The sequence below is a fragment of the Solea solea genome, chromosome 7, assembly GCF_958295425.1.
Source record: "Solea solea chromosome 7, fSolSol10.1, whole genome shotgun sequence".
NCBI classification, from domain to species: Eukaryota; Metazoa; Chordata; class Actinopteri; order Pleuronectiformes; family Soleidae; genus Solea; species Solea solea.
The window spans coordinates 14,018,735-14,043,339 of NC_081140.1; the positions used below are offsets into that span (position 1 = coordinate 14,018,735).

The 24,605-nt window shown below is 41.0% G+C and overlaps 2 protein-coding genes across 6 annotated transcripts in view; one reads left to right on the top strand and one right to left on the bottom strand.

Annotated features, from left to right (window-relative positions):
• Positions 1-118: 118 nt before the first annotated feature.
• Positions 119-3,602, bottom strand: p2ry2.1 (purinergic receptor P2Y2, tandem duplicate 1). Of its 3 annotated transcripts, none has more exons than XM_058634949.1 (5): positions 3,487-3,602; positions 1,566-1,916; positions 1,317-1,485; positions 820-1,171; positions 119-729 (listed from the first exon to the last, which is right to left on the bottom strand). In XM_058634949.1, the coding sequence occupies exons 2-5, from the start codon at positions 1,897-1,899 to the stop codon at positions 550-552; spliced, it is 1,035 nt and encodes a 344-aa protein (XP_058490932.1). In that variant the 5' UTR covers positions 1,900-1,916; positions 3,487-3,602; the 3' UTR covers positions 119-549. The 3 variants fall into 3 exon arrangements, with proteins under 3 accessions (XP_058490932.1, XP_058490931.1, XP_058490933.1); XM_058634948.1 differs by lacking the exon at positions 3,487-3,602 and adding an exon at positions 2,991-3,061; XM_058634950.1 differs by lacking the exon at positions 3,487-3,602 and adding an exon at positions 2,638-2,924.
• Positions 3,603-6,302: 2,700 nt separating this feature from the next.
• LOC131462681 (F-BAR and double SH3 domains protein 2-like) overlaps positions 6,303-24,605 on the top strand; it is a 51,987-nt gene continuing 33,684 nt past the window's right edge. For all 3 annotated transcript variants that reach the window (XM_058634104.1, XM_058634106.1, XM_058634107.1), the window contains exons 1-3: positions 6,303-6,610; positions 11,617-11,714; positions 19,746-19,791. In XM_058634104.1, the coding sequence (XP_058490087.1) occupies positions 6,590-6,610; positions 11,617-11,714; positions 19,746-19,791 (165 nt within the window). In that variant the 5' untranslated portion in view covers positions 6,303-6,589. The remainder of the gene's footprint in view (positions 6,611-11,616; positions 11,715-19,745; positions 19,792-24,605) is intronic.

The window sequence follows — 24,605 nt, forward strand, 5'->3', positions numbered from 1 at the left end:
AGGCTGCCTGCTTTAATATCCCTAATCCAACTATATGCAAGGCAACACACTCATAATGTAAAAAGCTGTACCTGTATATTTCCAGCACACAAAGCAGCAGACCAGAGACCCAAAGCAGTCAAGTCAGGAATGCACTACATGATTTATTTCCAGCATTTCATCTCTGTCTCTGCGTTCTCCGAGTTGTCCATCTGGTCACATCTGAGCATGCATTTCCTTCTGGTTGATGATAGAATTATGAAAACCTAAATGCAGTGCGCATGAGTTACTGTATTTCAAGCAGTCGAGTAAGATTTTAAAAGACATTTCTAGTTCATAGACTGTGCATGCATGGCTGTTAAATTATTGCCTGGAAACTCATTTGAGTCTTCACATGAACACCTGACCTTTCAGAGATCCAGTACATGCTTGACAGAAAACTGGTATTTTAAGACTGGGGAATGCACTGCTCAAGATCTGTCATGTGGCATCACAACTATGAAAGGAGCGGTGATGAGTGTTTCCCTTCGGTATTTTTTGCTTCAAGATAGTTTCAGGAAGTGGATCTGATCAGATTGATGTTGTCAAGCGTTGGCTCATTTTTTTGGCCCTGATGGTCTTTGTGAGGTTACTGCGGACGTCCTGCCCAGCCAGGAAGTAAAGGATGGGATCCACGCAGCTGTTGGCACTGGCCAAAGGCCGGGTTACCTTGTAGGCAATACTGGAGGCCTCCAGCAGACTACAGCTAATCTGAAGAACATGTAAAAAAAAAATGGACACAGTGAGCTTTTGAAGCTGTTGAAGCACATTTGGTGTACAAATAAAAGTGTTGGTCCTCACCTGTGCCGGATTGACCTGCCTCAGGTATCTGAAAGAGTAGTAAAGACTCCTGGTGAGGTGGAAGGGGAGGAAGCAGAGCATGAACATGGCCAACACGATGATGATCATCTTCACTGACTTCTGCTTGGATCGTTGAGCTGCCAGGCCTCCCCTCTCCCCCTCATCTCCCCCTTCAGACTCCCAGCTTGGCTCGAGAAGCTTCCGCATCATGAGGCCATAGCACACCATCACCACCATGAATGGCAGGGCAAACATGAGCACGGACACGACTGAGCTGTACACCAGGAAGTCGTCAAAGAGTTCTGGGCTGGTGGTGTCATAGCAGGTCCGCGAAGAGTCGCCGTGTTTGTTACTGAACCACAGAAGAAGATATTAGCATCAGGAATTTTCACTCCACTTCAAGGTAGAGATTTCTTAGAATTCTTTAGAAAAATCCGTACTTTGCACAATTAGAGATACCTTCGTGGAGAACAAGTAAGTAAGAGCTTACAAATCACCTAGTCCTTGAGAAGTAGAGAACAGGAGCCTGGCAGAGTAAAACCACGGCCCACACGCCCACAGACACCAGCCGAGCCCGGCGAGCACTGACCCAGTACAGGGAGTGAACTGGATAGCAGATGCCAATGAAGCGATGCAGACTGATACAGGACAGGAACAGTATGGACCCTACCAGTGAGATTAATAGTAGTTATCATTAAAATTGTGTTCAATTAGATATTAGTCAAACTGTCTGTGTAAAACTGTACCATATAAGTTGGCATAAAACAGGAAACGTATAATCTTGCAGAGTGGTTCAGTGAAGGGCCAGTCGTTCTCATCGGCATAGTAATAGACAAGGAAGGGCAGCGTGAAGACGTAGAGTGTGTCACACATGGTCAGGTTGAACATGTAGATCGTGGACGGCTTCCATTGCTTTGTGCAGAACACGATCACATACAGCGCTGTTGCGTTCAGCGCCAGGCCGATCACAAAGACCAAGGCGTAGCTGACAGGAAGGAGAATGTATTTAAACTCCTCATTGAAACGACAATAGAAGGCACTGTAATTCATTTCAACAGTGCTGTTGTCAAAGGCGCTCATCGCGGCAGCGGGAACACCTGAGGTGAAGAGAAGGACAAGGATGGCGAAAACAGAGTTACTGAAAAAGCAGATAATGCATTTTTAAATTCCACTCCTAATCTAATTTGAACCTAAACATGTTAAATTAGCACTAACAATGAGGAGGTCATCACCTGAGTGTGGAACGCAAGGAAAAGTAAAGAAAAGTAAAGAAAGAATCAACAGTTTCGATTACATTTAATGTGAGCACAGACTAAGTTACGGTTGTGCTCAAGAAGAACTGCTTAGTCAAATTTACACAATGCAGCTTTTCCATCTTAACTCCAATATTTGTCTTTTTTGTGTATTTCCATTTTTTTTTTGGTAAATTGCTTTTTTCTTTTTCCACGGGGTGATTAAGTAAATGTGAGAGCATTTGTGAGAGAGGAGATGAATACATACATCAGTGTGTATGTATAAGCCTGCACATACAGCAAGATGTCTCATGTCTGTCAAATATGTACAATATGTACACACAACTGTTCTAGACCCCTCCTTGTACGTTTTTACAACTGTTACGGCAGCTTTGTCCTCACATAGAAAAACAACACTGTTTTGCATGTTCATATTCTTTAAAGAGAGAGGGAGCGCGACTGTGAGTCAGAGGATCAGGTTTTTCCTCAAACCAGATCCGGTTTTTTAGACACAAGAAAAACCAAACAATGTAATGTCACCCAAACCATGCCATCAAATCTTCACACTTCACGCACACAGACTTACTTGCTTCTCAATCTTCAGACGAGTCAGCCGTCACTTTCACTCTCCCCTTTCTCACAATCTACGTTCTCTTAATCCAAATCATTGCCTCGCACTCGCTCTATGTTCCCTCCACCTTCTACCTTTTCATTCAAAACAGCTGCAGGTTGGATTTTGAAAGCTAACAGAGCTCACGGAGTCAGGCACTTTCCACAATTCCAAAAATTCCACACATTCTCCACCCTCGCAATATAGTATTTATGTCATGTATATGCTACTTACTCTTTACCACTAAAATAACTTCTTTTTTTGTTCAGTAAATCTTCACTCTAAACATCAACAAATACACAAATAAATAGATAAAAGAAATGACTCACATGAAAGATAACACCGCTCTGAGACTGCGCTGTGTTGATCATCTCGTGCACTGCGTCCTAACTCTTATGTGTAGTGTAATGTTTGCATACCTTAATTTTTACAAACGATTGGAGGACACCAGTAGGTGTGTTCCTGTCGGACAAGCTAAGGCCTGCACACTGTGACTCGGATGAGCCTGAGGCTGAAATTTTAACTGTAGTCAAGCGGGGAAAAAAGGCTCTTTACACCTTAAACTGTTCAAATACTCATCCTGTACATTGTAAAACTGAACAAGCACAGACAAATAGAAAATACGTCATTGTGCATCATCCCTGCCTAATTATTTTTCTTTTATTTGCATTACAACCTTTCACACGGTGAACGGACGAAAACCATAACAGCTCAACAATTAATAACTATTTATTTATTACTACTACCACCAAATGACTTGAGAAGTGCAATATATGCCGCATTTAGTACATTTGGTGTGAGCACATCACTGCAAACATTACTTACCTCTATGTGGCCCAAGAAACACAGGTCCTAACTCTAACCCAAACCAAAATCATGAGAGAAAAGGTCGATCATAAGCACTCTGGTTGGTTCCTGAGCAAACACAACATGATCCAACAGTGACTGGCCCTAATCTCCTGTGCCACTGGCCAACTGTTAGAGGTGTATCTGATGAAGTTTGGGTGTGTGCATGTGTCTGAATTTGTTATTTTAAAGTGTTATACTGACAGAAAAGGTGGAAGAAGGAGAGTAGCCTACTTAATGTCTTACCTGCTCCAGAATCCCAGTATTAATCATTACACAGTCCTTAACCTTAACCTTGGCTGCAGCACGTAGGGAGCATGAAGTAAAATACGAATGTCCTTCCAGCTTCCATCTATCTGTCTATCTTGGACATCCTCCATTACAATGTACTACTGTAATTGTTCACTCAGCATCCATTTCCAAACCCAGTGGCTATATGAAATTATACATATGGTGTTTTTGAAGTACACAATTGTATTTTTGGCACAATAATACTGTAATATAGTGTAATAAATAAGCGCCTATTTAGCGTGCAGTCAAATCTTAACTTGAGTAAAGGCGAGGTGTCTCGTGTGTGCTCATGTTCTCGTTTGTTATTGTTTCACATGTGTTATTTTTCTAGGCCTGCTCCATGATCGAATTTTCGTTAATCGACTGCGCTGTCTTGTTGCTATGCAGGTCTGTAGGACGCAACCTCCTGTCTCCCCCAGCAGACCGAAGCAGTGGAGCAGGGAATCCTTCGTGTACATCCATGGTACTCATGGATAAGGTAGCGTCAATGTTTTTTTTTTGTTTTTGTTTTTTTTTTACTACAAAACTTTATTTAAACAATGTACAAACAGTATATGAGATACAGGCGGTCCAATTTAAGAGCGCATACCGCGCGAATGATTCTTAAAATTCACTTCGGTGCAAAATAATAAATTTAAACATTAACAAAAGAAACAATAGTATGAGGTTAGTTTTCACAGCTACGGGTTGTGCAAGTATTTAATGTGTCCAGGAAAGATTGGAAGTAGGGTTTCTGATTCATGTATTTGCTGGTGTGTGTATGAAACATTATTAGTATGCAGATTAAATTAAGAATGTATAGTTGTTGTGGTTGTTGTTGTTTTTTAATTTATTATAAAACCAAACAATATAAACTATATTCTAACTTATTTGGATGTCTAGCTTTCGGTTCAAGAGAAGACTGAGGTCTTCATTTACACTGTGACGAAAAGAACGAAGAAATCTTGATTCTAAATGTCCCTAAATTAACATTAACAGGATAACACCTGTGCAGTAATGTACGTGCAACCAAAATTCCCATGGTAATGATCACGTTTGTTCCAAATCTACTGTAGTTCCCTATGTATATACCTTGTATAGTAATACTGGGCATAACATTAGAGATTGTAGATGATAACATCATTTTAATGCCCGAGTGAATAGAATCAAATACTACTGCAAAATCTCTTGGACAAAGGAAACTTGTGTTCTGAAAGGAAAATAAATAAATGACCCTCCCTGTTGAACAATTGACTAACACAGACAAGGCCCTTATAAACCCAGTTCTTTATAAACAAATATTTGTTTTTGCAGCATATATCCTGGTTATTGTAAATTGTAATTACAGTGCAACAGAAAGCCAAGTCCACCTGATTGTGGACAAATGTTGGTATATAGTTCCATATTTATCAAATATCGATCATATTTGTGAGACCTCTTGGTGTTAAAGTGGGAAATAAGATTCTACCTTTATTGATTCTGCATGGGGAGAAATTCAGATCAAGAAGCACAGCAAATTTGTGGGTGGGATTTTCTTCTCGAGGATGACACTCTCCTTTACTATAACTTCATTTTTTGCTGCGTTGCCGGTGTGATGGATTCAGGGCTGGCCATGTTTGCTTCCCTTGTTGGCTGTTTTGCCTTCTCTTTCAGGTGGGTGGAGCTGTGGCTGATTGAGTGATGCAGTACAACTGCACACAGCTCAGGAGGCTGTTTAAGCAGACCTGCCACAGATGCTCTCTCTCTTCCGCTGCCATGCCGACTGACAATATTTGTTCCTGTTTTGTTTACACATTATGTTTAAGTATTTGATTACTTTAATTTAATTTAATTAAAAAATGATTAAATTATGTGCAGACTAAGTATGGTCTCCCTTTTTTGTCGAAGATAACTGCTCCACAGAGGCGATTCTGGACTCTGGGGGGGCCCCAGACAAAGACACTAGTGGGGCCCTTCAGCATCCCACCACCCTCATCACCTGTACATCCTAAAGGCCCTGGTATACTTCCATGCACAACTGATCTTACCACGAATCAGAAGGGGTTATTAAAGGGGTTCTGATTTCACAGTGGAAAATTAGTGGCCATTATGGTTGTTGTTTTGCAAAATACACCTGGGGAGGCCCCTTTTCTTTGGGCGCCCCAAGCATTTGCCTGGCATGTCTGTCCTGGAAAGGCACAAATTGCATGAACTGTGATATGACCGTTCTCACTCACCACAAATCAGACTGTCAATTGATTTGAAAATTGGAAGTGTCAATCAGATTCCTGTGTCTACACAGCCCTGTAAAAAAAAAGTCTGAGTTGAGTCACTTAAGCCTGATCTGAACGTAGCCGATGTCTAGACGCTGCACCTGATTCGAGCACAGGTGCTGTACCACTCATCACCTCATGGTGGCGTCGTTGGGCTTCGCTGCGAAGGGGATCTCCGCTCACACACCCCCTCCTCATCCTCATCCCCCCCGCCTGTTTTTTTCTTCTTCTCCTCCGCCTGTCTGTTCCACAACACAGTACAGTACACACCAACACAAGTGTGCTCAGTCACTGCTCTCAGCTCCAGCCTCTGCTCTCTCCATAAACCAGCCATTTATCATCAATCATGGCCGCCGGAGTACAAATCTAACTCCCGTCTTCTTCCCTCCCTGTCGTCAGGAGGAGGGGAGGATTTTTTTTTTTGGGGATTATTTGTATTTGTTTGAGGAAACCAAAAAAAAACAAAACCCATAAAGTCTCACACTGATTTTGTCTCCTGCTCGTGGAATTACAACACACATCTCGCTAAGGGAAAATACCATTCATGTCAAGCCTCCAAAATGCAGCCGCCGCCGAGGAAGGTGAGTGATTTGTGGAGCCCGTTATGTGGAAGCCGCTGCATGGGCTGACTGTGTGCACACAATGACAGCGTAGTATACAGTGCGGCTACCTTAACGTGAGGATGTTGTGTGCGTTCTTAACTAAACACACACGAAGCGTTTGACGCTCCGGGATTCAGAAACATTACAGCAGCGTGAAGACACTTGCTAGCCAACATTAGCAGCGGTTGCTAGCTGGGTTAGTTAGTAACCCGGTGACATGAATAATATGCAGCTGTCTATAGCAACGTCAAGGAGGTTAGCTCGAAAACGCTAAGGTGGACTAACACGACTGACTAAATATGATGCTGGGGTTGTCTGTTGAAATAAGCCACCCAGTAATGACTTTAAACGGGTGAAATGAAGGTGTATACGTCAACGTACAGCAAATTGAGTAATATAACCCAGTGTTTTGATTGTGGTGCAGCATGCGTGTTATTGTGCTGACAGGATAACAAAAGCTTGAGGTTTCTCCACGCTGTGATGCTTGCTGCTGTCTGAAGGAAAGACCTTCAATCTTTTAGTCCATAGCATGGTCACATCAGATGCCGAGCTGATACACACACGCACACACATGCTGGTTTTCCATTCTTTGTGTGCACACTCATAGACATAATAAATAGCCCCTTACCCTTACCCCTAACACAACTAAAAGTCTAGCCCTAAACCTAAAACCAGGTCCTAATGCTCAAAAATCCCATTAAAGTTGTGTGGACCAGCCAATATTTCCTCACACAGATAGTTTTGCTTGACAATTCCTACACATACACATTTGGACAGCCCAAGCAAAGCGTTACCCCATACCTTAACCATTACCAGTTTAAACTTAACCTAACCACAATTCAGATCTTTACCCTTTCTTCTGCCTCATTAGGCCCATGTTTTGGTCTCTATGAGGACTGCTGGTCCTGACAAGTTCAGTGTGTTTGTGAGAAAAGGTTCTACAGAGGTGACACATATGGACATATAGGAGCATGCACACACATGCACACAGAGAGACTGTCTCTGTGTGTGTGCAGATGCTGCTCCATTGGTTGCTATGAGTGAGTGTGTGTTGTCCTGAAATAGATGCATGAGAGCCAATTACCCTGCTGTGAACCTCTGCACAGTTTTCTCTTAATTACCACATATTCCCCCAGTGCCATTTATGCTCAGTTTTTTGGGTTTTTTTGTCACACCAGACTGTCCTTGAACATGTCATATCACATCTCCAAAACACAGGTGTTGATACCATGATTGTCATGCACCACTGTTTAGTCAAATTCATTTTGTGGTATCCTGTTTGTCAGCTGTCAGTGTCTTTCCCCATTTAGTTTGACTCTGATGTTTTACCCCCTGCCAATGTGGCTGACACACTGAGTGCACAGCCCACAGCAAAACACCCAGAGTCTATCAATACGTGACTGTTACAGCTCCCTAAAGGTCCGGTCCATGTGTAACATTTAGAAGGGTTTATTGGCAGATGTTGAGTATACAACTTCTAAATATGATTGTATCATCCATCCATCCATTTTCTACCGCTCTACCCTCCACACAAGGGTCGCGGGGTGTGCTGTGCCAATCTCAGCTGACGTAGGGCGATAAACGGTTCACTTTTTGGTTTTCATAGCTGTAGGATAAGCATTTTATATGTAGTTTAGGCAAGGGGCTTGTTTTACAGGAGCTGTCATATTTTGCAGCCATTTTTCTACAGTAGCCTAACTGTGGAATGTCCATTTTGTGTTGTGAAGAAGATTAGCTCCGCCCACAAAAATCTGATGCGTAATTTCATGCCTGCAATGAGGAAGATGGAGGAGAGAGCAGAGAGTGGAGAGAATTGTGAAAGTGTATGCAAAGGCCACTATTATAACTGAAGCGTAATTGTTTTTAAATCAAAATCTCCCTTTGAAACAATGTAATTAGCAAAATCTGCAGTTGATTCTTTCAATTGTTTTTTGTTCTATGCAATTAAAAAATGTAATTTATATTTTAAAGTTCCTACAATACTAAAGTTAAGTGAGTTCCTCCAATGAAAATGACGTGACAGCCTTTTAGCAAATGAGTCGAAAATCGCAATTTGTGTTAATGCCAAAATGTGTGTCAAATTGCCATTTTAGATTAAATATTGTCCTGACCTATACACATCATATTCTAAAGACTGAAGAAAACACCTTCTGTTTCTCAAAGATCTGCACAAATATCACACAGTAATCATTTAAAATATGTTATTCAGATCTTCCCAAACATTCCCTCTCATATCGCGATTGCAATTTCAGGCAAAATCATCGCAATTCGATATTTATTCAAAATTGTTCAGCCCTACTGGGCAATACATGGATAGGCAATATAAACATGGCAGTATAACTCCATGATGACAAGATGCCATCTTTTGGATATTGCCTTGTCGTGACAGGGCATCATTGTCTTTTATTGACATTGAATCAACATAAGATAAAAACACTCTTCTTCAATTTACTTATGACTTTTTATCACACTTAAATATCCTTTATCAAACATTAGAAAGCCAAATAAATTCACCAGATATCACCTCTCTCCAAGAAGCCACAGAGACTCCATTCCTTCAGTGTATGTATGCAGCAGGCTGCAGAAGGCCCACTACCAGACTGGGGGGGGGGGGGGGGGGGAGCCAGGGGAGCAGAACAAACTTAATAACCTTGTGAGGACGGCCAGTTCTGTGTGGTTGTCCAGGAGCTGGACAATTAAGAGGTGATGGTGGAGAGGAGGACAAGGGACACAATTACAAAGTCTTAGATACCATTCCCACCCCATACATAGTCATTTTTATTTTGTATTTTGCATCATGTTGAATGTAACCTCACATTGAATGTATCCCGCATTACATTTTATATTGTATTTATTTATTATCTGTGTCTATTCATTATTCCATCTGTTATTCTTCTGCTGCCGTAACTCAAGTCATTTCTTTCTTGGGGGATGTAACAAAGTGATACAGAAATGAGTAGTTTTATAGTAAATTGCTGTATTTACAATGCAAACCTATTCATAAGATCAGAAAAAAAAATGTATTAAAATAGATCAGCCCTAATGTAAAATCTTCTTTCTCCCTTATAATCTGCATCCGTAGAAACACGTAACGTTACACTTGTACAGTATCCAGCAGCATGAAAGCTGAGCAATAAAAAGCTTTGTAACTCTTTATGATGAGCTTTATGATGTTACCTCTGTGTGGATACAGTATTAAAGAAGCCTCACCTTGATTGAGGCTGTAATTAGTCGATCTGCTGTATTGGTATTATTGTGTGTTGACATTATATTACCATAAGGTTAACCAACTGATCATGCTCATACTGTAGTTTAGCAGTAATTTATGTTATTTATCGGATGCGAGGCAGCACAAGAACTTGTTTTATGTTGTTCAGGAACACCTGATAATTCATCTCGATGCAGATTTCTTGCTCTCGTGTAATTTGTGCTCCTCATTAAAATGTGCATGTAACTGATTTAGAATACACGACAGACACAGGTTTCTTGTTTTGTGCGTTATTAACCTACCAGCAGATTAGGTATCACTACCCAGAGGGTAACATAATTCTAATATGTGGAATTTCTCTTCAATCTTCCTGCAATAAACTTATTCCCGTCACATTTCTCTCACTGTCATAATCTCACTGCTACGACTGTCTTTTAATTCTCTCCCCCCCCCCATCTGAATCTGATCACACTTAATATTCTTCCCTCTTCTCTCACTCACAAGCTCCTCACTCATTCTCACTTTGTCTCCCCGTCTCCTTCTCACCCCCCCACCCACCCTTTTTCTCTTCCTCCTTCTCCACCTCTCTTGCTGTGTTTTCCTGTGACTGATGGAAGGTGAAATCATGTAAAGTTATTTTGCCCAGCTAATGTAATGAGCCACTCCCTCCTTATCTTCAGAGACATGGCACATGAAAGGAAGCAGCTTTGCGCTGTGTGTGTCTGTGTGTGCGTGCGTGTGTATGTGTGTGTGTGCATGTTGTGTTGCTAATTGTTTTCTTTGAACAGAACAGAACAGTCATGAATTTACCCACTGTTTCTTTGCAGAATAGCTGATGGAATCCACCCAACAATAAACAATGACCTCAACAGTGACCCTGTGTGTGTTTGCAGGAGGTGTTTGTCTGTGTGTGTGTTTGTTGATGGTGAGCTCTTTGTTTCTACACAGTATGAATGAGTGCAGTCTATATCCTCCTGGTTTGATCGCCCACATGAATCAGTCTATGAAAGTGTTCAAATTGGCCTCACATATGTACTCGCTCAGCGTTTAATTGCAAAATGTCTTCCCTGACCTCTTTAAATGTTTTACAAAACCCTGAGGGATGTTGAGGAATTACTGATGGAATTGTGTGTATGTGTGTTACTGAAGCCGAGCACAGTCATGTTGGAAGAAAGGTTGAAGTTAAATTGTTTCTGTGTAACTCGGGAGCTCCTTTTTTTTTATCTCCATAAACGTCTTTGAGAGATAAATTGATTAAATCACTCGAATGTGAAATGAATTATGTTTTTTCTTAAATTGTATTTATCTGACCAGCTTTACTATTTTGCACTCAGTGAAGTTAAGTGGTGCGATGGTAGTAGAATTGTTTTATGCTGATGAAAACCAGACATTTTCTTTGATTACTAGTCCATTGTTTCTACATAAAATTCTCAATTCAAATTCTCTGTTTTCCGTTTAATTTAAAATGTAATATCTTTGGGTTTTAAATAATAAGTTTGGTATTTTTTTTTACAATCTACTGAGAGTCTATTAAGGAAAGTGAATTGTTAGTTGCAGTCTTGGTGGATAAACATACTGCATTTGTTACATTGGTGTCTGATGATGTTTTTGTGACTTCATGCAACATTTAATCTAAGTGGGGTCGGTTGGTATGGCTATTGTGGAAAAAGGTTTCTATAGGTGGATATGGAGCTCAGTTACATGTTTGCAGAGCAGATGCATGAATATGTGTCAATCCTTCACCTGATGTTTTTTTTTTTTTTAATGTTTCCTCCAGGTCAAAGTGACACAGGAGCTGAAAAACACGCACACAGAGCAGATGACGAGACTGCACTTAAAACACCAGACTGAATGTGACCTGCTGGAAGACATGAGGTACAAACGGGTTTATCACTCACTGGTACACAGTAGAAATTGTTCAGCACTACTTATTGTGTGTCTGATATGATACTGATATCCACAACATGGATTTTTTATCAGTCTGACATTGTGTTAGTACACGGCCGTAAACAATACACCGATGCTGCCTCACACCACTGGGAAAGTTTTGCCGCCACCACTCCGGCCTGCACCTATACTTACAAAGAGTTTAACAGGCTCAAAGATATATAAATGTTAGTCAGGTTCTGGCTTGGGCTCAGTCAAGTACATGGGTTTCCTGTCTGGCGCTGCCTGTTTGGATTAGCATACTGCTTGGCCAATCCAAGGAGCATCTAAAGAGTGGAGCCACCAGCCATCTAACTGTGTTTCCATTTGTTGCAATAAATGGTTTAATTATGATGAGAGTGTTCCTGACTGACTCTCTTTTAAACATAGTTGTTAATAAAACATTTGTGCTAATGCGTTTACCACCCAGCCATATCCAGCCATGTCTCAAACATAATGCAGCGTTTGCCTTTCGTCTGCAGCCCTCACTTACGTCCTTGCCACATGGCTGTGGTGGCAGACATCTCTCATTAAAGCATGTTTGCCTGTATTAACCGGAGGATTTACATCATAGGGTTTGCGGGTCATAGCAGATTTTTCTTTTCTCTTTTCGATCCAGTAATTTTGGCCGGTATCGGACCAGTGCCAATACTAAGTATTGTAACGGCTCACAGGGCTATGGCCAAAATCACATCCCTGAGACGCCATTTGATGTCTAGATAATGATATAACTTGCTTGTCCCTTTCTTGAATATGCAAATGTAGCCAAGTCGTATAACATGTAAGTTGCATCTAACATCTTCATTAGGATTTGCTGTATGTTTTGTTTTGTTTTCAACTGTTTTTTTTGTGGCCGTCATCTCTTGCTGCACCTAATGATTATTTTCATAATAGATGAATCTTATTATTATTCAGTTTTAATGATTGTCTTCGTTATACGGAGCAAAGAAATCAGAAAATATTCACATTTAAGAAGATGAAAAACCAAGAGCAAATAATAAGATAATTGATGATTCATTTAGCAATCGATAAATAATCGATTATTTTTGTACCTTTTGATGATGGTTCTTACATTGAATGGTAGTGTATGACACTGTTAAGGAATCTGGTCTGTAGCCTTCCTTTTAGGTACAAGCTCCTGGTTTTGTCCCGGCTGGTTTCTGTCCCTCTCGTGTTTTGAAATTCCAATGTTCTGTGTCATGTTCAATCTCCATCATGTTTGTTTGTGTTGCTTTCATGCCAGTGTCCTGCCTGCATCCGTGCCATGATTAAGAACGTGAAACACCATCCAAGTGGCTAAAAGAATGCTACGTGAAGCCATGAAACACACTTAAGAGCACAATGTAAAGTCTTTGGCAGTTTTCTATAATATATTGTGATGTCCCTCAGCCGTACTTGTCACAATGCACAATGCACTACTCCGCTACCAGATGATTTGAACTCTTGTCATCGTTGGTGACTGCATGAGTGCATGGAAACAGCAGACACAAAGAGAGAGGGAGAGAATGAGAAAGAGATAGGGGTGGTATGGAGTAGAATTATTCAATTACCATTATTCAGTTTTTTTGAGATGGATAAAAGGTTGTAAAAATGACAAAGGAATCCCCCGCTGCCGTCTTCCTCCTCTACTACTATTTTGCTCCATTTGTCCAAATTTTCTTTCCACCATCTCCATCTATTTCATTCTCTTATGCGCTGACTTTTTCAAAATCTATTATCTATTCTCTCTATCTCTTTATGCTCTTCAATTTCTCTGTTGACTAAACATTGATTATGTGTGACGGCAAACTCTCTGATATTCTCTGCTCTCACTTTTTTCCCTCGCCATTTCTCCTCATTTTCATGCTTTCGCTGCTTCATCTCCAACGGAGACTTCTCTCTCTCTCGCTCTCTCTTTCTGTCGCTCTCACACACGAGGGCAGTTCCAGCTGTCTGAGGACAGATCGCATTGTTGCTGCTGGGTTTTGGAACGTGAACAAGGCCCTGGTTTCACTTGTGGGACAGGCAGAGAGCCAGTAAAACATATGTAACCACAACGTGTTAGTTCTTCAGTCAGTGTTGGATGGAGCTACACACCACAGTGTAAAGCTCTCCAAATTGAGTTTGTCATGCTCAGGGTTGGAAGATTGTCCCCGCAGGGTTTTCTCAGCATGATCTACTAACCTTTAATGTTTTCTAACAATTTCTGATGACTCATTTTCATAGTGGAAAAAAAAAAAGTCTGGAGCATTACGTTGGTGCAGTGACCAGGGAGACCGTCTTTTTTGTATTTGGAGGTCGGTGTCACACGGTTGTTGGTTATTGCGTGGTGTATGCAATGTGATTTCAGGAGAAAGACCAAGGATTAATTGCTTAGTCAGGGAGTGAAATAATAAATAAAGGAGGCTGCAGCTGCTGAAAGATGGTGAGAAATAAATGTGCCTGCTTCTTTGTGTCACAGAATCACTCTGCCTGTATCAGTCTAGACTGACTGCATATGTTAACACTGCAGCCCAAACCTAATACACAGCCTGTATGAAACAGAGAAGGCAACTGAACTGGAACTCCCGGGAAGTGGAATTGCTGTTGCATTAATATCTCTGTATATACATCAATTTATATACATTATATGTCTTGCATTAGATCCATTGGCAGTATCTTTAGATATGGATCAGAAAATGAAACTGAATTGCATTATAAATCACTATGGCTCTGTGTTTTACCCTGCTGCCCTGTGTTAGGGTGTTCATCTGAAAACCTAGGCTGGTCTATATTCCATCACCTCGCTGGCAGCTGTGGTGGGCGGGCCGCATGTAATCATTGGAGGGCCGCACGTGGCCTGTGGGCCACCAGATGGACACACCTGCTCTAAATTGACTGTAGGTGTAGGAGTGGACAGTTTTTGGTCCTGTCATGGATAGTGAATTTGTGCTCTGCATTTAACCCATCCTCATTACACACCAGTTGTGAACACACACAGGCCGGGTAGAGGAGCAGTGGGCAGCACAATGGGGGATTGGGTGCCTTGGCCTTCGCCCAACCTGGGATTGACTATCTACATGAACCTTCCCCGTTTAAATCCAAATACTATCAACCATATGTATTCCTGCTGTTTATAGAATAATGCAAACAATGACCCAGATTCATTTAGTGCTGGTTCATACCCTGCTCATTAGGCAGCCTCAGTAATTGGTGAAAAGTCGTCACAAACATCACAAGAGAATGAGTTAATACAAGGGGACATGGCTGAGTCAGTAGACAAACGAGTGACCTCCATCTCCCTTACTTTACTTACACCAAGTCTTATTAGCAGTCTGTCAGTTTTTTTACCAAGGCCACAACAGAAAGAACAAAACACAGCTGAGCTAATTGCATTCATTTTTAATCAGCATTAAATATGTGAAAGTGGCGGCTTATTCTGAGTCTGCGTGTGCGGGCCATGTTCCTGTCTGAGTCATCACTGCTCGAGTCCAAACTCGAGTTAGAGTCCTAGATGGGTACGAGGTAATGGCAGCATTGCAAAAATCCATATTGTGGCAGAGCCACAACATTTGTCATAGTGACATCACCGGGATACCACTCGTCCTTTTACTGAACACACGTGTCAAAATCTATAATTTAGTGTGGAAAACACATTTCTCACTGTGCATTTTAGCACCCTGAAATTAATGTTTGAAAATCTGAATGCTTTTTATCAATTTTACATCCTACAAATAACAAATAACATTCTATGCTGTTAAAGAATATTCATTTAATAGTGGGAGTTTATATTGTATTATAAAGGTCGACTTTAAATTTCCTCTGTAATCTGTAATACAAATAAATGGCAAAAAATTGCCCAATTACTTGGTCAGCTCCATGTATCTACCTCTAGTTCCTTCACTGTAAGCTTTAACTCAGGTTTTATTCGTTTGATCATTCATAGCTAGTCAATTGCAATGTGTCCAAATACTCAAAGCGGCAAAGAGTCTGCTCTTAAATGCCTTGTGGCGATCACGCAGTGAGAAAACACGACCACCCTCCTCTGTCCCTGTCACTGTCTGTGAATCATGGTGCTTATTCTGTTGTCACTGATCTCAGTCTGTGTCCTGTAAACCATTGATCTCGGCTGTTTTCTCATGTTTGATCCATCCGCTCGCTCTGCTTTTCAGCCTATTGCCCCCCTTTGTCTTCAACAACACACTTATGCACATTACACACACACACACACACACGTAGCATACACTTAATGTCCAGTCTCAAGTTTTGAAGTGTTTCCTGTCAGACACATACTCATCTGCAAGCCGGGGCAACTTCTGTCTCCCTGCCTCTTTCATGCACAGCTGATGCTGACACTGCTTTTTGACTCATGCACCACACATGGCTAAACCTACAAACATACACACACACACACACACACACACACACACACACACACACACACACACACACACACACACTGTGTCAGGAGGGCACGGTTCTGGAGTGGAATCAGAGAGATAGAGAAAGCTTAAAAAGCTGAGTGCATAAAATCTAAGAGAAATGGAATAGATATAGGCAAAGGGAGACACAAATGTGGATGGAGGTTATGGGGAGATTTTTTTAGGATAAATTGACTGTGAGCAGAACAAATGCTAAGTTAAGGAAATCTAGGATCAGAGGCCCCTCTGTCACATGATTTATGGATTGCCTCGCATCAAACATACCGCCTCCTGCAGTGAGGGTCACACAAATGTTAGGATTGTTTAGCTGCGATTACGACACCTCAAGCTGAACAACAACAACAGCAGAAGCGCCGCCCCCTTTTCATTCCATGCCGTTGTAAGAAACACACAGTGCAGAACAAACATGCACAGTGGGTGTGAAATTGTCTAGCTGGCAATTGGATGTGCATGTTTATGTATGAAGTCTCTGCCACAGAGTAACCAGGGTAGCATGAAAAGCCTAGACATGTCCAACAATCCCAGAGAGGATCTGTGTTTGCCATTGTGTGTGTATACTGTATGTGCGTGTGTGTGTGTGTACCGGACTGGTGTTGACTTGAATGTTCTCCAGGGCCCTTACTGACACACAAGATAACCACAGTGCTGAGATACAGACCCAGGAAATGCGTATTTTGGGGATGTGTGTGGATGTGTCTGAGACCCTAGACAGTATTTGTGTCCTATGACAGAAAGAGAGATTAAAAGTTGAATCTCTCCGTCCCTTTCTCTCTGTACATGCATGCAAATGAGTTTGTCTTTTATGTTGTGAATGAATTTCGTCACCACCCACTCTTTTTTAACCATTGATTCCCAAGTTGCATTATATCGTCTATGACCGATCATAAAGGTGAAGACCTCATTTCTCCCCTGAAGAGGCTTGTGGTCACATCATCCTCAGTGAACACATGTATCGTCACCTGGCTTTGTGGCTTAGTTGATTTAAATGTCTGCCTATAGTAAACTGGAGGTCCTCCATATAAATCCCAGCAGCTGCCTATTTTTTAGGCTCATATCCTAATGAAATGTGAGTAGGAGTGTTTGGAAGTCATTCACCACTCTTCAAACTACTTTCCATGTTAAGAGTGGTTCCAAAAATAGCAGTCATTTCATCACTGTGAAAGACACTTTGAGCCCTCTCATGAATGAAATTCAGATTTAATGTTAACTCTGTTGAACTGCTTTACCGACGACGCTTGCCTGGTTCTAGGTAATTATATACTTAAAATGTGGCAATTTCAAACTGTAGGTAAAATATCTTTGTGACGTCAATATTGTTGGGTGAAGTTTAATATTGTATAGGTTATCATAATGCAGGGAACTGTTGAAAGAAACTTGCACGTTCTACAATGTTATGACAATCAGTGACCACCAACAAGTTAAGTACACTAGATTTTAGATTCTAGATTTCCCCAGAGACTATTTGAACCTTCAGATTTTTAAACTTTTTTCAGTATATTAGAAACAAAAACGATTATGAAAATAATTGTTAGTTGCAGCTCTAATGCACATTGTTTCAATCACTTGATTTATGATCAAGAGGGCTAGGTGACCTACTAGATATAGATGGCAAGCATTCCAACAGTAAAAGAACCAGGTCACAACTGAGTATCTCTCCGCTAGCGGAGTGAAAGTGAAAGCTGTTATATTCTCCCTTGTCCAGCCTCTTAATCTATCGTTCTTCTTTACCCCACTTCATTTTTTGTGCTGACTTTGCCATGAAGTCCACTCGAAGAATTGTTTAATCTATGTAAACTTTCTCACTTTGCTTGCTTCCTTGCTCGAGGTCATCGTAGTGTCATTTCATACACGACACAAACACACAAACCAGCGACGAGCAAAGCAATTCGTTTTATGTACTGAATCATTGGAATCGGTTCATTAAAAAGATTAGTTCTCCACAGACTTGGTTACTGAACTGAAATATGGCGGTTGTGATTGGGCTCACAAGCGCTGGGTTTCAGTGTAAAATCATGAGATTTTCCTCGCTAAACGTTGGAGATTATGCATGTTTTCAGGATTTTTAAGTCTTTTGAACTGATCTACAGTTCAGCAACAGCACTGTTTGGTTTGATTCCTGTGTTGGACGTCGCACAAATCAGCAGTCTGTGGATGTCACATTTTGGTATCGGCTCATGTACAAAAAAAGCTGATTCCCGAATGGAAAGCCAAAAAAAATGAGTAGAATTGAGCCAAAACTGTATAGTGGAAAAGTGTCACTTTAAGAAGCATCACAAAGCTAACTTCTGGACAAATGTCAAAGGACGTGTGGCTTGAACTCACACCCTTCAGGTTATGGGACTGATGCACTGCCTACTGTACAAATGAGGCCTGTTTGAGGTCATGGAGGCTCTTAAATCCAGGGATAGTCACAACTGGGAGAACGGTGTATATTGTATTTCGACTGATAAGCTCAAGGAGTTAAACCTTAAACATCAAACCCATGTCTGTTAGAACAGTTTGTCGTTATCTGCATAATAATGAAAAAACATTTCATAACAGCCTTTACACAGAATGATGTCTTGGGAGACATTTGACAAGAAGCTCTGCTTTATTTGTTAGGGCTGTAATTAGCATAGAGAGAATCATCAGTAATTAAGCTGTCTACACTTCCACTGAGTGTTGTCTTCTTTATTGTGTCTTTTTTGTTGCTATTGTTTCCTGCCGTTGCTTGAATGTAGCTGCTATGTTGCTAAGTCTGTTATACGGTGTTTATTTTAATAGCTCAGTTGGGTGATTTAAATTCCAATAAAAAAATTAAATGCAGCCACAAATTACGTGCAGTTTATTACTGTATACACACAGAAAATATATCTCAGGGCTACATGTGTATTCTATGCTATAGTAACGGATGATTTTAACATTAACAACGTTCTCAAATCAGACACAATACTGTTCCCTTCCTCGCTATGGCCCAGATCAGAGCGGGTATAATATGCATAATATGTTTAATATAAAATCAGGTATGAACAGGGCCTTAGTCCCTATTTACATGTCAAAGCACCTGCCTTTGGTGCGTCAAAGTTTTTGTGGAATTTTATGACCTAGCTAAATCCTAATCCAAACATCCAGCCTGCTGGTAATTCAATTGGGGCCTTTAATTTGAAGTGATATTAAAATATGCAGGGAAATGTTTGTGCTTTTTGTGTGAGGTCATCACTCTAGTCTATCTGCACACACACACTCAGACGGCACATTATCTTTCCTTGTAATCATATATCTAACGTGATGTTTTTGATTCTGCACATTCCTGGACTGTGATAAGAGCTCCCACTCTCTGTTCAGGTTGCGAGAGGGGGCGAATGCAGGGGCTTGTGCATTTTGTTGAACAATGTGGCACAATAAAATGTATTTGAAGTAACTGTCAGCCAAATAAAGAGACAGAAAGAAGACATTTATGAATGATGGAGCCATGAATCTAATCCAGAGATGTATTGGGAACCTAGACATGATTTATTGTTACACATCATATACAGTAGATGTCTCTGTTTGTCTCTTCACTTTACTTCCTTCACATGAACTGTTCTTTGTCTTTTTGTAGGAGCTACAGTCTAAAGAAGGGGCAACTGGAAAGGGACTATGCACAGGTAAGACTAGCTTGACTTCTGCTAAAGGTTTACTGACTTTTTAGCTTTCTGACACCAGGCTCAGTCTCGAGTTCTGTGAGTGCCTCTGCGATCCTCTCAGTGAGGGTCAGCAAGCCGCTTTGCAGATGCAGAGCGGGCAGGCTGGGGTGTAGGTTTTGATCATGTCCTGGATGTAGGCTGGACCTTAATAACACAGCTTCTCAACAAACCCTTGGTTAACATGTCAAAAAAAACAAACCAAACTATCCTGGAGTGAAATCTGACCAGTTGCTGCACCGCTGTACATGAAAATTGTCCCTCATTTTCTTACTGAGGGCATAAAGCTAGCAGACCTGAATAAATAAATGTTAAACCTTCAAACAAACATGCAGTAATTCAGCATTAGCTCTTGAACAGATGATAATTGGCATCTTGGCCAACTTGCTTTGTTGTGGGGGAAATGAGGATGATGAAGACGGATGTAAAGTATTACTATTACTGCCTTGAATGAGGCAACGTTTTTTTTTAAGTTACGTGCTTCAAAGAAACAGTCATGGAGCATAGAGCCAGTTCAGATCAGCCTCTTTGGCACATCTTTATACCCAAGTGTGTATGACTTACGTCCTTATATTTTTGTCCTCGGATTACCGGCTACTTCTTTGCAATAAGATTTTGGATTACTGGAACCTCTTGGTGAAAAACATAAATCTAATACCTGGTCAACTAACATCTGACTGGGCTATCCTGACACTTAACTTATCATGAGGAGGATGGCGACCTTGTCAGGACCAGTGGTCCTCATGGAGGCAGAACCTTAATTCTGAACCTCCGGCTCCTAAAATTAGGATTAAGATTAATTGTGGTTGGGTTAGGGTTAGGCATTGCAGTAATTGGTAATGTTAGAATTAAAGGGGTATAATTTGGCCATGTTTGTGTATCTGGTGCAGTGGCTCTGGGGGTCTAATTGTGCTCGCCTCTCCTGCACTTCATATTTTGACGTGCAGCATTTGTAAGGCGCCTTCTCACAGGTTGTAAAGAAATACCTGTGATTTTGTATAGGTAATAATAGTTATGTGAAATCAATCTATAAATAGGTAAATAAACAAGTTGTGGAATAATGGGCCCAAATACAATGCTTTTGGTGATAGTGAGAAAGAAAAACAATAAAAAATGGGTTAAAGGTTGTTTGCGGGCTCAAGATAAGGAATATGGTTTTCGTTAAACTGTACAAATGAATGACCAGTGAAGTGTCCTAACGAGTATAGCTGTGCGTGTGTGTGACAGCATGTATATGTATGTATGCATGTGCGTGTGTGTATTTACATGTGGTTCGTGAGCTTCCTGTGGTCAACCTCTCTGGTTTCAGACACTCATTATCTTTCTCTCTCCAGTGTTTTGCCTTTTCTCTGTCTCTCACTATTCCCCCTCAGTCTTATTCACTTTAGAAATAGAGGTTGCCTAGCAACAGCCCCCCCCACCCCCCTCCCCTGTAGGAAAATGGATTCCCTCCTAATTGTAGGTGTGTGTGCAAATATGTGTCTATATGAACGTGTGAGACGGTGATCACTCTCATTGACGCACGATGAATGGGGAATGTATTTATTTTCAAATTCCGATCAGCAAACTTATTTTTTCTTCCCTTTCATCCGTTATCACGGGGGATTATTATTATTGTGGCACGTCTGCCTTTGACTCTTGTCTCCTTTTCTCCACTAGACACTTGTAGTTGTGGTAGTGGAAACCCGTGGTTACTCCGCGGAAAGTCATTGGGGCACGAGCATTTAACAATACAATGAAAGACGGCGGGGAAAAGAGCAGAGGCATGGTGTGGGGAAGACAGCAGAGTGATAAAGAAAGTGACAGTGCTGTCATTTAACCTTTGGCCCTTCACAGTATTACACCAGACATCCCATCTGTGAAGGAGTCATTACCAGCTGTCAGTCAAAGCTTGTGTGCTTGTGTTTTTGCATGTATGCAAGTGTGTGTGTGTGTGTGTGTAGCTATTTGCCCTGTATTCCTCTTCCACAACCAACATTACTGGAATAGTTTTAGGCTGGGGTCATATTGAACTGCACTGCCTAAAAAGGCCAGCCTGCTGTGGCTGTTGCTGCGTGTTATGTCTCGCATGCAAATCAGCAGTTTCTCATGGTCTTTATAGTTAAATCGTTGCTAAATTATAAATGCTATATTTCCCTTTTCTTTCCTCTCTCTTTTCCTCTCTCTTTATATTCCATGTTTTACAGAACTACGTGTACATGTGCGTAGTTATCTGTCAATTCATCTTATATGCACCCAATATGTGATCTACGCTGATTTTGACAAGGTTGTAGTATGTGATAAATACTGTACGTCTGAGAACAGCGGAGATAGCGGTGAGGAAATGACTTTGTCCTGGTGATTTAACAACAGCTTACTCTGCAGATGTGAATGTCAAAGGCAACCTATCTAACACGCACACACAGGTTTGTGCAGTTATTATATTAAGGTTTCTGCATTGACTTCCATTCATTTGGACAGCCGAGCATTAGCCTTACTATTAAAGGAATACTTCATCGATTTGCGTTTAGCTTTGTATTACTAGAATAGGGGGAGTATTTTTGAAAAATTGTCGTTCACAACCTCAGTTTCCCCGTCACACTTGGTCCTGTTAGCGTAACTATTAGCAAAGATGGCGGACACTGTTTACATTCTGGGAATGAGGTCCTGTTGCCCACCTAACAAAAAAAGAAGACATTTCTCAACTCAGGGGAAACTGAGGTTGGGAAGCACAATTTTTCAAAAATACTACCCCCTGTATTTCTAGTAATACAAAGCTAAATGCAAATTGGTGAAGTATCCCATTAACCATAACCATAAAGGTCCTAAGGAGACACATGCATGCATGCAAACACACAGGCAGAGAGCTTCAGGGCAAAGAAGTGCAGACAGGAAGAGGGAGGGAAGATCAAGCATATTGATTTAGGAAGAGGTTGAGAAAGTAAGAGGTTTGAAAAAGCAGATACACAAAGGCAAGGCGACAGGGAAAGAACTTGAGACAACATAAGTGAATGGGAGATTAGCTTATTTGTCTTTGCACTTAAAAGAGACTGCAATTCGGTCGTATGCTTGTTCACATTATGACAATAAAGCTCTCCTCTGTTTATCAAGTTAACTTTCTACTTAGCTGAGATTGCTGTGAGAAATAGGTGGAAAGAGCAAAATTGATGGATGAATGGATCATTTCTTTACCACTGTTTAAACAAATTTAACAACGTCCTGATCTGACATAAGTGCTGTGCGTTTATTTACTCTGAATACAGTAAGTCTGCCTTCAATTAATCTTCAGTTGCTGCTAGGGATGCACGATATATCGGCATTAATATTGGTATCGGCCGATGTTCGTCATTTTTTAACATATCGGCATCGGTGCAATGAGTAAAACTGCGCCGATTTTAACAACCGATGTTTATACCCGTCTAATTGCTGTTTGTGTATGTGTGTCGGGAAGGGGACAGCGTCAGTGACGCAAGCGCAGCACAAGGTGTGTGTGTGTGTGTTTGTGTGTGTGTGGAGGAGAGAGAATGTCAGCGGTGTGGGCGATTTTTCAGGGTGTCAATAGAAGATACGCGAAAAGCATTATGCAACACTTGCAAAGTCGAGGTAATGCGAGGAGGGTTCCGCGTCAAGTCATTCAATACCACAAATTTGATCATGTCATTTGAAAAACCGCCACCCAGAAGTACACAAACAACGGCAGGAAGCTAACGCTAGTAACATTAGGCAGCAGACAAAAAGAAAGCAGCGCAGCTGGGACTCGACCAAAGGAAGACAGTGGCCTGGGCAATAACGATCAAGGTAATGGAAATGATTGCTCTTGACGACCAGCCGAGGGTTCCGACGGTTGATAGCGCATATTGAACCCCGCAACAACCTGCCAAGTCGGCGCTACTTTTCCGATGTTTTGCAATTGAATAAATATCTGGTTGCCATGAATACTGGCAAGTTTGATAAAGTATTTTAACATGTTTTTTTTAATTATGGCAGCTCTTAGTAGAGCTTGTCAGGTATTGTTTCTCATATCGGTTGTGTAGTTTTATTGTGAAGGGAAGTGGCGCGGTTGTTGTTGCCGGGAGGAAGGGTTGTTGACTTTATTTACGTACCCAGTATAGACGCCCTTATCTCGGTTACAGTAACTTTGGCAGGGTATTATTTTTATTTATGTTCATGTTTGTAATTTATGATCCAAACTTTCTCACAGGAGTTTAGTGAGTTGAGGGAGTTAAACTGTACTTTAATTTAGTTACACACTTGCTACAAGTGGTAAATGTTTCTAAAAACCTTTACTTGTAGTTGGTTACTTGTGTCTTATGTGACCTTGTTATTTGGAGGTAAAACATGTTTTGAAAATAAAGAAAGACATTCAAAAATTCAGCTTGCATGATTTTCATTCTGTACAAACTTTTATCATCTCAGAAACTTTTTTTTAAAAACATATATCGATATCGGTAAATATCGGTTATCGGCCATAGCAGCAATATTAATATCGGATATCGGTATCGGTGGAAATAGTCATATCGGTGCATCCCTAGTTGCTGCTGTTTGGGACGGTGCGACACATTTGTAAGTGTTGACCAGTAAGTGTCAGATCCCTTTTTTTTTTTGCCTTATCTATCCTTTAGAAAATACTAGAATGAAGCAGAGACCTCACAAAGACCATTTTATAGTGCAGAAAATACTCAGTATTCAACAGCATACAGTCTGTTTTTATGTATTTTTACATATCAACCTGTCTTTGTTTTATACACACACACACACAGACACACACACTCTCTGTATCGTACAGGCGCTGGTCTCCT

Bases quoted from the DNA above. Each gene is read 5' to 3' on its own strand.
- p2ry2.1 (XM_058634949.1), bottom strand. From the start codon at position 1,899: ATGAGCGCCTTTGACAACAGCACTGTTGAAATGAATTACAGTGCCTTC. The intron at 1,172-1,316 runs GTGATTTGTAAG...TCTGTGGTTCAG, and splicing joins CTCTACTTCTCAAGGACTAG to TAACAAACACGGCGACTCTT. The intron at 730-819 runs GTGAGGACCAAC...CATGTTCTTCAG, and splicing joins GGCAGGTCAATCCGGCACAG to ATTAGCTGTAGTCTGCTGGA.